This window comes from Myxocyprinus asiaticus, chromosome 33 (genome assembly GCF_019703515.2).
Source record: "Myxocyprinus asiaticus isolate MX2 ecotype Aquarium Trade chromosome 33, UBuf_Myxa_2, whole genome shotgun sequence".
Taxonomy (NCBI): Eukaryota; Metazoa; Chordata; class Actinopteri; order Cypriniformes; family Catostomidae; genus Myxocyprinus; species Myxocyprinus asiaticus.
The window spans coordinates 3,005,198-3,018,751 of NC_059376.1; the positions used below are offsets into that span (position 1 = coordinate 3,005,198).

At 36.7% G+C, this 13,554-nt stretch overlaps 1 protein-coding gene across 2 annotated transcripts in view; it reads left to right on the forward strand.

Moving 5' to 3' along the window:
• Positions 1-11,460, forward strand: part of LOC127424278 (guanine nucleotide-binding protein G(I)/G(S)/G(T) subunit beta-1) — an 83,448-nt gene extending 71,988 nt beyond the window's left edge. For both annotated transcript variants that reach the window (XM_051669301.1, XM_051669303.1), the window contains exons 8-11: positions 29-230; positions 5,445-5,661; positions 9,207-9,322; positions 9,586-11,460. In XM_051669301.1, coding sequence (XP_051525261.1) covers positions 29-230; positions 5,445-5,661; positions 9,207-9,313 — 526 coding nt within the window. In that variant the 3' untranslated portion in view covers positions 9,314-9,322; positions 9,586-11,460. The remainder of the gene's footprint in view (positions 1-28; positions 231-5,444; positions 5,662-9,206; positions 9,323-9,585) is intronic.
• Positions 11,461-13,554: the final 2,094 nt, after the last annotated feature.

Sequence of the window (13,554 nt, forward strand, 5' to 3'; positions counted from 1 at the left end):
CTTTTTTGCTATGTTTGTTTAATGTCAGTGCTCTGTGGGATATTGAGACCGGGCAGCAGACGACCACGTTTGCAGGTCACACTGGTGATGTGATGTCACTGTCTCTGGCCCCAGACACGCGCCTGTTTGTGTCGGGAGCCTGCGACGCCTCTGCTAAACTCTGGGACGTCAGGGAAGGCATGTGCAGACAGACTTTCACCGGCCACGAGTCTGACATCAATGCCATCTGTGTAAGCAGCACTCACATACACACCAGAGAGGGGTCACGATTGTTGACTAATCATCCATTGAACCAACTGGTTGATTAGTCCCCCGCCACCAGTGTTGCTTTTTTTAGGTGCACAAAGGCTTACACACTGCAGGAAAAATCAGATTTTTTCTCAAATCTCAAATCTAACCCAACAAACAGATCTGATTTTGCTAGCACGTCCACATTAGTTGTAATAGTAACGATGCAAACTTGCATAGGTTCACCGTGCGTGAGAGTTTAGTAATGGATGTTTTGCCTTTGTTTTTCATGAGGGCAGTATCCAAATATAACACATTTGTCAAAGACAACAGGAGAGGTGGCATGTGCAATGTTTGTTGCAGCTAGGGTTTACAACTCTCCCGTTTTAGCCAGGACGTCCCATATTGTCCCATACATTACGCCTATTGTATTTTAGCAGGCAGCAAAATGTCCCGTATAGAAGGCTTTTTGTGACACATTAAAGCATGAAAGGGTCAAATAGTGAGGCTCTTAAATAGGACCCCCGTCCTGTTTTGTAGTGCTCAAAATGCTCAAGAATCCCGTATTCGCTTGAGACATTCAGTACCTTATCGCGTTGTGGTGGCTTGCAGCCAGTGTGGGTTACAGCACCTTAATGCATCTCTTAGGGCTCAAAGACTTGCCTTCCACTGTGACAGTTTAGAAGGGTATTTCTGTTTGTAACGGTCCTACAGTGTGGCCATCAGGGGTGTGCAGCGAAGCCATTATCTGTATCTGTTCCTATGACAAAATTCTTATTCGTATTCGGATAGAGCCGGATATGGGCAGCGCTTAAACCGGAAGTGTGTCGAAAGTAAACGAAACACCATTAAAAATTGTTTTATGTAATATGAACTAACATTAACTAACAATGAACAATTGTATTTGTATTAACTAACATTAATAAATGCTGTAATAAATATATTGTTCATTGTTTGTTCATAATACCTAATGCATTAACTAATGTTAACCAATGAAGCCTTATTGTAAAGTTACCTTATAATTAAACTAAGTTACTTTATTCTTTTTTTTTTTTTCTAACCAGATAAAGCAGTTTATGTGGGCTACATTCACTGTTGAATGTGTTATTAACCGGATTCTCCTCATATTTTTGACATTCATATCTGCTGAAACTCGTGCTGAATGCACGAGGTGTCAAGCAATTGTGAAATCAGGGACTAAAAAATAAATGTTTTTCATTTCGGGTCATTCTGAGCAAAAACTGTATTTGTTTCGTTCTGGTTCAGAAGTTCTGCAGCCTCCCTTTCAAATGGTTACCGGTTAGAACAAAATAAAAGATCGGTTAATAACGTTCTTTAAAATGACAGTACTCCGCGCTAAGGGGTGGGTAAAACGGCAATTGCAGTGTTGCCAGATCTTGCAAGAGAAACAAGCAACCTGGTCTGGAAAAACAAGTCCAAAATAAGCCACGTTTCTCACCAAAATAGGCGAAAATAAGCAATTAAATGTTTTCCTGTGTGGTGGATTTATCGGCATAGAAATCAAAACAAGCAGTTAATTAACAGTTAAGTATCATTTTAATTACAGATGTGCTTCTGAGTCAAAAACAACAGCATCAAATCTGTATTAATGCATCATATCTAATAATAATTCAGTGAAGACTTGTAAACAACTTCGAAATTTACTTTTTATCTCTAATAATTAGGGCTGTCAAACGTTTAATATATTTAATTGCGATTAATCGCATAATTTTGTGGTGTTAATCGCGATTAATCGCAAGATCTTTATAAACATGAGTGGACAAAATATGCTTCATCCAGATGTATTTTTCAGTCATCGACACAAAACCTACCCCACCAACAGAGTTGAACAACAGAATATGAACACAACTTAATTCAAATTATGTACAAAATATGGTAGTTGTAAGTGTATTATTACAGGATTTATTCGCTTCTTTTTGTGGAGTTTTGACAGACATAATCTTCCCAGGAGCACAGTGGAATTAAATAACTCTGGTCATGTGACTACTTGCACCACTCAAAAAGTCTGCACTGTCATTTACAGCTGACAACTCAAAATCTCCTTTTAGACCCCAGTCACAATTGTAACCGGTGGGATTAAATGGGTTTATGACGGTGTAGATTACCTGCAGGGTTCCAGCAATGTCTCCAACTCATCAAACAGAGACACTGTGACAGAACCTTGGATACAGCAGCAGGGTTTCCGTTAGCCAGTAATCAGTACCGCCGCTCCCTATCCGCATAATACACATTCTGCGTAGGGCAACAACTCCCTAGGGGGCACCAGAAACTCCACCGGCTGCCTTTACTGGCACGTTATACGTTATTCAAGGACCCAGTAGCAGTTGCGGAACACAGACGATCACCTCGTGCTCACACTTCCACTTTGCGCTCGCACTGCGCCTCACAACTTTCTCCTCATGCTCGCACCGCGCCTCGCAGTGCAAGGCTGGTGTTCAAATGGCAGATGTCTTGCCGCTGCAGTCATGTTACAAACTTCCGAGCTCTATCTGTGCTTTGCGGGCATGTTCTACTGCTGTGCTACATTGATAAAATGCTTGGCGCAGGTATCAGCATAATGTCTCCCACCATCTGTTTACCCGACAGTCAGTGCATGTGACATTAGCACCATTTGCGTGAATTGACTCGCTTCTCATGAACTACGGTTTATTCAAAGGGTCATATTACGCATTAATGCCTTTAAAAAATTTGTGCCGTTAAACTAATTTCGCGTTAACTGTATAACTATATTTCCAGAAGAGAAAGGCAGGAAAAGAACATAATGTATCAGTTTCTTCGTATCACATGAGCAGGAATATTCTGAATGAATGTCAACTTTATGGAGCATTTCAACTTTTTTTGAAAAAAGGCTTCACCAGATGATTACCTTAATCGGTGATGTGGAAGTGTGGTTAAAAGACATAAACGAACTCTGTTGTGAAATCATCACTTCAGGACAGGAATTCATCATTGTGCTCAGGTTGGTTATTAATGCATGCATGAGAATCCTTGCGTGTGAGTCGTGTGGAACAGTAACAGACATTTCAAGAAGTGGAAACTGTATATCATATAGTTTTTAAGTTAATGTTACTCTTGACAAGCTCAAGACGCACAAGGAGACTGCAAACAGAGTCGAGGCCGCAACCATCATATCTAAAATCACACATGCGCATTTTCATTCATAAAGTTTAAACTTATGTTGTTAAATTGTAATTCTGGACACATTTAATTAAAATGTCATTTTATCCTTGTGCTTCTAGGGTAATCAGTCAAGTGAATATTATTTCTATTATTCAGATGAATTCGTTATTCATTTTGAAGTCATTATTCGTGCCTCTCCAAATATGGTAATCAGCTTTGGGCACATCCCTAGTGGCCATCGTTATTGTTTTCCCTTCTAAGTGCCCTGTTAAGGCATCAGTTATGCCGTTCGGAATGCAGTTTATGTCTTGTTGCATCACCTGACGAAAAACAACCCGTCGCACACAACGAATAACAAATTTGATAAAATAAATACAAATCCGATCTGACCATTCAGACTGAGACGCATTGACAAAAATCAGGTTTTAAACGGATTCCAAACCACCTACAAGTGTAGTTCGGATCAGAGTTGTAAAAATCAAATTTTTCTGTGTTTATGTCCTGTTCGAACTACAAAAACCTAAGCAGATTTTTCTAACTGCTATTCTTTTAAACTATGAAGTTCTATTTTTGAAAATCATGTTTAAAATATTGTACACTTATGAGATGAAAATTAGTCAAAAAAACAGCTTTATTCTACATGGTTCTTGGCACACATTCATAAACGCCGCCGTGTTGAGATCAGACGACCACCCGAATATTATTCACTGTTACTCCCCTGCAATTGGATGCTTTAACTGTCGTAAGTAATCATGGCTGAATGTGAATAGCGCATTTCTAGAGTGGCATCAGCATCAGAGAACTTTTACTCTTTCGTGATGCTGAATCTATGCCACTAGGTGTCAACGCAGCATTAAAAAAAAAAAAAAATGTTCACCTTTAAAACCTTTAAAAATAGACAAACTTTTAACAACACGTCTCAACACGTCCCTGTGTTTTGTTCCATTTTGTTGCACTCCCCATAGGTCCTTAAAGTCTAAAATGTTGGCACTTTTCTAAATTTATGGCCTTTTAAAAAGTCTTAAATATCATAGTCTTAATTTTTATTGAAAGAAGTGTTAAATTTGGGGACAGAAAGGAATTGCAATATGGACTAAAGTGATTTTTAAACTGCACAAGGCTGTGATTAAATTAAAGAAATATATCGTGTGTGCGTGACGGGCTTAAAAGTGAAGACAGGACAGTGTTCTTACTGAGGCATATGGGGAGCTCATGATCCAGTGTTTCAAGCAATCTTGGAGCTGTTTGCAATCATTGAGTGTGTTGACATGCACAACAATATGCTGAGAAAGTTATAAAAAATCAGCTCATCCTAAAAATGCATTTACACGAGATTTGAGATGATCAGGGTTTTCTCCTGTGTTGGCATACAGATGTCATGATGCACACACTGGTTAAGCCACCAGAACGCTACTAAAGGTGTTTATATGCAGAACAAAATCAGGGTAATGGACAAAAATATATTTGTGCAATAATTTTTGAAAGAATGTATTACATTTTACAGTAGAAAAAAAACAGTCTGAGTCGTTTACATGACTTTACACATTGTGTCATTATTAAGCACAATTGTTGTAAGATTGTGCATGTAAATGCACTCAGTTTTGCTGATGATTTGCATTGAGAACACAACATGCTCTGTGTTCACTTTAATTTCACATTTCATGTTATTCCAACATTTTTGTCACAACAAGTTACTATACAAATCTAATAACATGAAACCTGTGCACAGAAGAGGAGGAGATGACAGCATTTCCCTAGATTTTGAATCAGGAGTGAATTTTAAACACTAACATTTTATGAGTAATATAAGGTCTGTGGTAAATATTACTTGAAGATACTTAGACGTTTTGTTCAACAACATAAATGACACACAGTCAACCCCAAAACGTTAATTTTGAAGCCGCTGAGTTTTAAATAAAAGTATGTTGCTAACAAGTTGCTGGATGGTCATTCAGGCAACCCACCAACTAGTTGATTGATAATATGTAGTTTTGCACACCTTGTTCACACACTTGAATATGCATGTACACTTCTGTGTGTTGTAGTTGGCTAAACTTTTATCTTCCTCCTCTCAGTTTTTCCCCAATGGGAATGCGTTCGCCACTGGCTCGGACGACGCCACCTGCAGGCTGTTTGACCTGCGTGCCGACCAGGAGCTGATGGTTTATTCTCACGACAACATCATATGCGGCATCACCTCCGTGGCCTTCTCAAAGAGCGGACGACTGCTGCTCGCCGGCTACGATGATTTCAACTGCAACGTGTGGGACGCTCTTAAAGCCGACCGCGCAGGTCAGTACGAAAGACAACAGAAAAATATCCTCCAGAGTAATGTTCTGTTTAAAACCTGCCTTTTCTAAGACCAATGTTTTTCAGTGAGAAGACAATTGTAAACCATGTTTAAAAAAAAAAAAAAGACCTCTCTACTCCCTGAATTTGATTGGATCATGAAATGTTATGTTATGATATTTTGGTTGTTGTTATTTTTCCACGTCCCCAAGGCCTTTGTTACATTAGCAGAAAATAATTTTTTTTTTTACACTTTGATAGGACCAACTTCATGTTAGGCGTTGAAACAATATACTTATTACATATACTTATTTACTTATATTAAATTTAATAAAATAAGTAAATTAAATTTACTTATATTTACTTATTACTTATGTACAAATGTGTTGTTAAATTGTACTTTCATTTAAAGTAATGTAATGTAATGTAATTACAAGTGTAGTTACTAGGGCTGTCAATCAATTAAAATGTTCAACTGGACTAAAAACATGACATGCCGAATACCTAATTGAATTAATCACAATTAATTGCATATCATTATTTGCTCAAACATAATGTGCTTAAGCTAACAACACACAAACATGTATAATCTTTCATATCTTTATTAAACAATCCCATTAAACATTCACAGTGCTGTGGAAAAAGGAAGTGATTTATGCCATACGTAGTGCTGCATGTTCTACTCAAACAATTCAACCCTAGTTTCATCAGTTCACAAAACATTTTCCCAGTAGCGTTGTGGAGTGTCAAGGTGGTCTTTGGCAAACTTCAGGCACACAGCAATTTCTTTGTTGGAAAGCAGCGGCTTCCTTCGGGGTGTCCTACCATGGACACCATGCCTGTTTAATGTTTTCCATGTAGTACACTCATTAACAGCTATGTTAACCAGTTCCAATGATTCCTTCAAGTCTTTAGCTTTCACTCTAGGGTTCTTTTTTTACCTCATTGAGCAATCTGCGGTGTACCCTTTGAGTAACCTTGGCTGAACAGACATTTATAGGGAGAGTAGCCACAGTACTAAATCGTCTCTTTTATTGTCTAACTGTGGACAGATGAATATCTAAGCTCTTCGAGATAACTTCTTGATCATAGGTCTTCTGAGATCTCTTTTTTGTGAGGCATGGTCCATGTCAGTAGATGCTTCATGTGAATAGCAAACTCAAAATGTTTGAGTGCTTTTTAGTCAAAGTCAAAGTAGCTCTAACCCACACCTCCAATCTCATTTCATTAATTGGATGCCAGGTTTGCCAACTCCTGACTATAATTAGCTTTTGTTGATGTTCATTATTGTAACTTATATGAAGATAAAACCAGATTTGAAGACAAATTTATACATAAATGCAGGTAATTCCAAAGAGTTCACATACTTTTTCTTGCCACTGTATTTTTCCCGCAAATGACAACAAAGCAAATCTATCATTTTGTGAACTGCTGTGCATGACTATCTAGCTATACAAACAAGACAACAATATTGGCCTAAAAACAATTACAAGTTTTAATAACGTCATGATATCCTTGTTATTGTCACTTTTACCCTTAATTCATTCAGCTGCTGTCTCCTTGTTAAACAAGATAAACGGATGACATGACTTCCTTTCCTTCAGTTGGTCAACAAATGCTGATCCGTACTCGTTCACAAATCGAATGGGGCATATTCGTGCTGATTGCAGATTTTAGGGGGGCTGAAGCCCTACTATATAAGGTCTACCAATGCTTATACCCCCCCCCCAGTAACATAGAGCAGGGATGGACAACTTTGAAGGGGGTGAGGGCCAACATTTTTTTCTCCATTCTACCAAGGGGCCGGATTACAAATCCGCACTAACAATGTCCACCCCTTTACTCAATTTCCTCATTATTGTGGGTAATCTGTGCACAACTAATGCAATGTTCTTTTAAAGATTTTGTTACCTATATTAACATTTTTATTTAACAGTATTGATAAAAACTAATATAATTATTTTGCAACTTGCATTTTTACTAAAACATGCCGTTCACATGTACAAATTCATGTTCACTTTTAAAAGAAAATGTATCTCATTTGCATTGTCTACATTTGCAACAGACAAACACACAAATGAACAGACAAACACCCGTGCGTCAAGAGAACATTCTCTCTATTCGCAAGACTTTTCAACAATCAGTCAGGCATCTCAATCGCACATTTCTTCAAAGATTCTCCCTCTTATAACAACTTTTTCGTTTTCACAAGCACGAGCGAAACAGCATTAGATGTCTTTGGTGATTCCCGCACTGTCACAGATTTTGTAAAAACTTCTGTTGCCTTTTACCCTTGTATTTTATTTACCTTTACATCTGTGAGGAGAGCAGCTCTGGTGTATGTATCTCTCATACTGTACGCCTCTTTGACCACTAGATCAAACTAGAATCTTTAATGAAAGATTTCATATCCAGGCAAACAAGACATCAAAAGACATGGGTTCCACCGGCGTACATTAACAATAGCACGCACTATGTCGCTGACAAGCTGAGGTCAAATTTAGCTCAATTTACCTTATAAATGATGAGCAAGTGTAAGATGTTGCATGCTAGAATCCTAGAGTGATCAGCAGGTCTGCTAAGAACAAGCGACCTCTTCTGGTCAATAGTTGTAATAACATCATAAACTGAATGCAATCTTTACATAATCCCTTTTTCAAAGAAATAAAATCAATCCTCAGTCTTGTCCGACAGGCCGTATTCAACGATACAGAGGGCCATATACGGCCTATGGGCTGCCAGTTCCCCATCCCTGACATAGAGCAATAGCCTTTCACTGGCCTATCCTGTTCTAAATAACTAACACATCTCTGCCTGCACTATTTTTATTGTCACTTTATGTACATGTGCGTCAGACGGATGCTTTTGGAGTGTCTCACTGGTTTTCAGTATCAAAAATGCCATGTTTTAGTATGCTGGGTCAAGTTAAAAGTAGTTGAAACTTCTTTTTTTTTTTTTTTTTTATATAAAATTTTTTTAATTGTTATTTTTTTATCAAATTAATCACACTAAATTAACACATTAAATCGACAGTCCTTGTAATTACACTGTTGACCCTAAACCTGCTCGTACCCCAACGTGGCAGCAAATTTGTGAGCGAATTTCATGAGAGATTTATAGCAGTTAAATACACCTATAATATAGTGAGACACTTTGGTATAATCTAAAATTGATTATCAAAACCATTTTGATTTACAAATAATTTGCACTGATGAATCATCCACAATAAAACCAAAAACATTTATCAAGAAAATAGTCCATTTTGATGTTCTTGAATATACTGTATTTCTCAGATATTGACATTGTGAAATCTTCCTAAGAGAACTAAAAGTGTAGAACTTCACAGCAACAAACAGCAGGATCAGAAGCAGATGAGAAGTTGGAGTTCAAATTATGCTATTATATTATATACTGATTTGCAGATGCTCAAGTTATTTTCTTTTGTGAATTCTCCATGTACATGTAATAGATCACACGTCAGTCTATATGTACAGTCATGGGTGAACTCATTGTTTGAATATGATTGGCATGTTGTTGTGTGTTTGCAGGTGTTTTGGCGGGTCATGATAATCGTGTTAGCTGCTTAGGTGTAACTGATGATGGGATGGCTGTGGCTACAGGCTCCTGGGACAGTTTCCTTAAGATCTGGAATTAAAGCTGGAAGGTAAACTCATCATCTTTGGCTACTTGGTCACTTAAAAAGAAAGTCTGTTAAATGATTACCTGAAAAGGTAAAGAGTAAACATGCAATGTTTTCCTAATAATAATAATAATAATAATAATAATAATAATAACACTACTTTGTCCAAATGCATCTCTACTGCCATCTGCTGTCTTAAATTTGAGCTGCATCTCAGACCACAGATGACTTTGAAATGCTTGTAAAGGACATGGATTGTTTCATGTTATCACTTTGTTTCTCTTTAGATGGTGTCTGGACTCTAAGGTTCACTGGAAGACCATTCCACAATCAAAATGTTCAGTTTTATTCTCCTATCTCCTATCTTCTTAAACACAACAGAACTGACCCCAGCATCTATAAATGACAAAAGAGCAAAAATTTCTCCTTTGGGGAAAAAAAAAAAAAAAAAAAGAGCACAATTGTTTCACTCAGCTAGATTGTAGTTGGTAAGTGGATACAAGTTGGTAATTGTGCATTCCTTCTGGGACCATTTTCTGATCTTGTATTGAAAGAACATAAAAAGACTCATTCCACTGCTATTGTCATTACGCTAACATCATCTATCTTCAACACGAAAAAAGGCTGTTTTTCTAAAACGATAGCTTTCTGGGCCTTTTTTTTTTTTTTTTTTTTTTTTACCCCTCCCCCAAGTCATTTGCTGGTTAAGGTTCAAAATTGAGGATCGCAAGCGTGCTTTTGTCTCCTAGTTTTTAAATATGTTAGAATCAAGTTTGTAGTTGGGATATAAAACAAGCGTGAGATTATCAATATTGTCAAAATCAAATCGGGGTCCACTAGCTGCTATCAAGCCTGTATATTTTTTATTTTATTTTATAATTTTTTTGGTGGGGGGGGGGGTGGTTCTAGTTGCACATTTTGTGTTTGGACAAGTAATACAATTTTGCATATATAGAATAATGTTGAAAACTGTTAACTAACCAAGCACGTGCTGTTCATAATGACGAATGCTTGATTTTCAAAGACGAAACAATGTCTCCCTGTATGCTTTGGAAAATGTAGAGTAATTCAATGAAGATTAACCAGTCATTTTAACGTTTTGCTTTTTTGTTTATCATATCCAATTTTTCTCTGTCTGTTTGAACTTGATGTGGAAGAAGTTAGCAGGTGGGGTGGGGCAGTTTTTCATTTTCGGTTTCAACAAAGGTGCCCGTTTTGTGCTTTGAAAACAGTTACTGCTCTGTGAATGACATGTTATATAAATCAATGTTTGAAAATAATGATATTGAAAACTTTTTAAGTTAAAAATTAAGATTTTTTTTTTTTTTTTTTGGTTGTCTGCCATGGGTGGGAAACTCATAGAATCGCATGCTGTAGAATTGCTTAAAAGAGGTGCATATGGAACTTCAGTCCTTGATGTTTTTCTTTAAAAAAAATAACCTGTTAAATAGATCATTACAGTATTTATATTTTTTCCTTTTTTTTTTTTTTCTTTTTTCTTTTTTTTTTTAATTTGCAACTCTGTGCATACATAATTCAGTTTAACTTTCAAAGCTATGCACTTAAGAGAAGCAAACATGATCACAACACATGAATGGCGAGTTGTTCCCTGTCCCTGGAGAGTTTGTGAATCCCCACATACACTGACCCTGTAAAACACACACACACACATACAAACAAATAAATAGAACAAAGAAATGATCATTCTCTCTGTAGCTAAATAAAATTTAAAATACAAAGACAATGCTTTTTGTAAGATTTTTTTTGTTCTTTAATAAAAAAGAAAAGAATAATGCAGCATTTGAATGGCAGTTCTCTCTCGACATGTTTAAAGAAAAGCGCTCTTTTCTTAGCTGTAGTGGCATTTCTTCTATTCTGTTATTCCTCTGCGACATTCTGTACAAAAACAAAAAAGTGCTGTCATTGTGCATTAGGCCTGGAGTTGGCAATGAAAATAAAAGACTAAAACTGAACTAAATTTCCTTTCTCCCTCTCTCTGCCTCTCCTTACAAATAACACACAGCTCTACGTTCCCCACTGTTCCTTTATCCATCTTTTGTATTTAATTTTAAAGTCAGTGTACAACAGAAAGCTGGATGCAAGATAGAAACTATATTAAAATGTACTGTTATTTAAGATGTAATAAAAGCAGTTTGAGATGATCTTATGTTGTTTGTCTTCTTTCGAAGGAAATATTTTGACATGCATACACTTGCACCTGAAAGGAAATAAAGAAAATTGCACAACTTTTGCGATTGTTATCAGGGTTCCTACAGTCATGTAAAATGTTGAAATATCAGGGAACTTTGAAATTGAAATGTCCAGGCCTGGAGAAGTCATGGATATTTCTACAGTGACGATAATTTTTTTTCTTATGCTTGGCTCTACAATATTTAATTGGCTAGAAATTGCTCACTTTGAGTGAAATATACCTTCTTAGGATTTAAAAAAAATGCTTACCAGTAATCATGAACAAGTGGAAAAATCATGCAAATTCAATGGTCAAAAGGTGTAAAAAAACAAACAAACAAAAAAAAAACATACAATGCAAGAGAATGGCGACTGAGGCTTTAAGTCTGCAATATGAATTTGGTATGGCTTAAGGGTGATGATGTAACAGACCATCACAGTCAAGATTTTGTAACATCTGTGTCCAATTATTAGCATTAGGAAACTTCCGGCTATAGTTTGGATGGAAGATCGCCAGTTTTGATTAAGTTCTTAGTTGAACTTGACATTAAATGTCAACATTTTAAGCTGTTTCATTAGCTTGACGGCACTTTATTATCTGAGCGTCGTGCAGGGCAAAGTGTTCCTAGTTCATAAGGGAATAAATTAGATGGGTCATTCGTCCACTTCTGTCCTCAGCCTTTGCAGAAAGCATATTCTTTAAATACTGTATAGTCATAATTGATTTACATGCTTGAATAATTTATCATGTTTTTAAACATTTATACCTATTTGAAGCATGAATTATTAAATATTTGTTTTCAATTATATAAAACACTGATTCTTGAGATAAGGGACAAAACAGGTTTTAAATTTGTATTTTTATTTTTTAATGCTAAATTAATTTGAAATGGTTCATTAGTTGAAACCTTTGTCTACAAATATATCCACGCAAAGGAACAGGTTTTATAAAAAAAATTCTGAAAATTCTCACCCACACCTATCATATCGCCTCTAAAGATATGAATTAAACCACTGTAAGTCTAATGGATTTCTTTTATGCTGACTTTTAGAGCTTCCAAATTTTGGCAACCATTCACTTGCATTGTATGGACCAAAAGAGTTGAAAAATTCTTCTAAAAATCTTCACTTGAGTTCAGCAGATGAAAGAAAGTCATACGCATCTGGGATGGCAATGGGGTGAGTAAATGAGGAGAATTTTCATTTTTGGGTGAACTATTCCTTTAATCCAGTTAATTACATGGCATACTGATTAATAAATTAATTGTTTATAAATATTTGCTGAAAAAAGGCCTTCACAGCAAGAAGTTCCCAGGTTCAAGTCCTGGTTCAACTGGGCCTTTCTGTGTGGAGTTTGCATGTTCTCCCTGTGTTCATGTGGGTTTGCTCAGGGTGCTCCAGTTTTCCCCAAAAGTCCAAAAACATGCAGGTTAAATGAATTGGGGTCTCTAAATTAACCCATAGGTGTGAGTTAAAATCTCCTAGCCACTAGGGGTTGCATCTGGCATAAACCCTGTGCCAAGTCAAATATGCGGATCATGGATGGTCTGTTGTGGTGACCCCTAATTGGAGCAACCGAAAGAAGAAGAATTAACATGTTAATCAGATGAACAGGTAGATGACCACCTCTGCCAGTGCCTCCAGTTGTCCAGCAACGGGGCATCTGCTGAGAGTCACCAAATAATATATTTGAATAATTATAATGTTCTATTTATCCCCAAAGACAGTCAAAGACATTACAGCTGATTTTCTATAAAGCTGAATAAACTATTCTTATTCAAAGTAATGGGTATCATCCTCCAATTACTGCCAACCATGTTCAAATAAAATAGTGCATTATAAAATTCTGAATCTATGTACTGATTACCATTGTCCCATGTCTGCCAAACATGTTGAGTGGTCCAAACATCATCTGCAGCCTGAAACTGAACTTTTGGTCGGATTTTAGGAGTGAATGCACTTAGCTGCATAGAAAGCTATAGGATGAACCCCTGCCCCTTATTTAGTGAATGAATTAACCTCCAGTGTGCTGTCTGTCAGCACTGGTCTCAGAACAGTTCGAAACT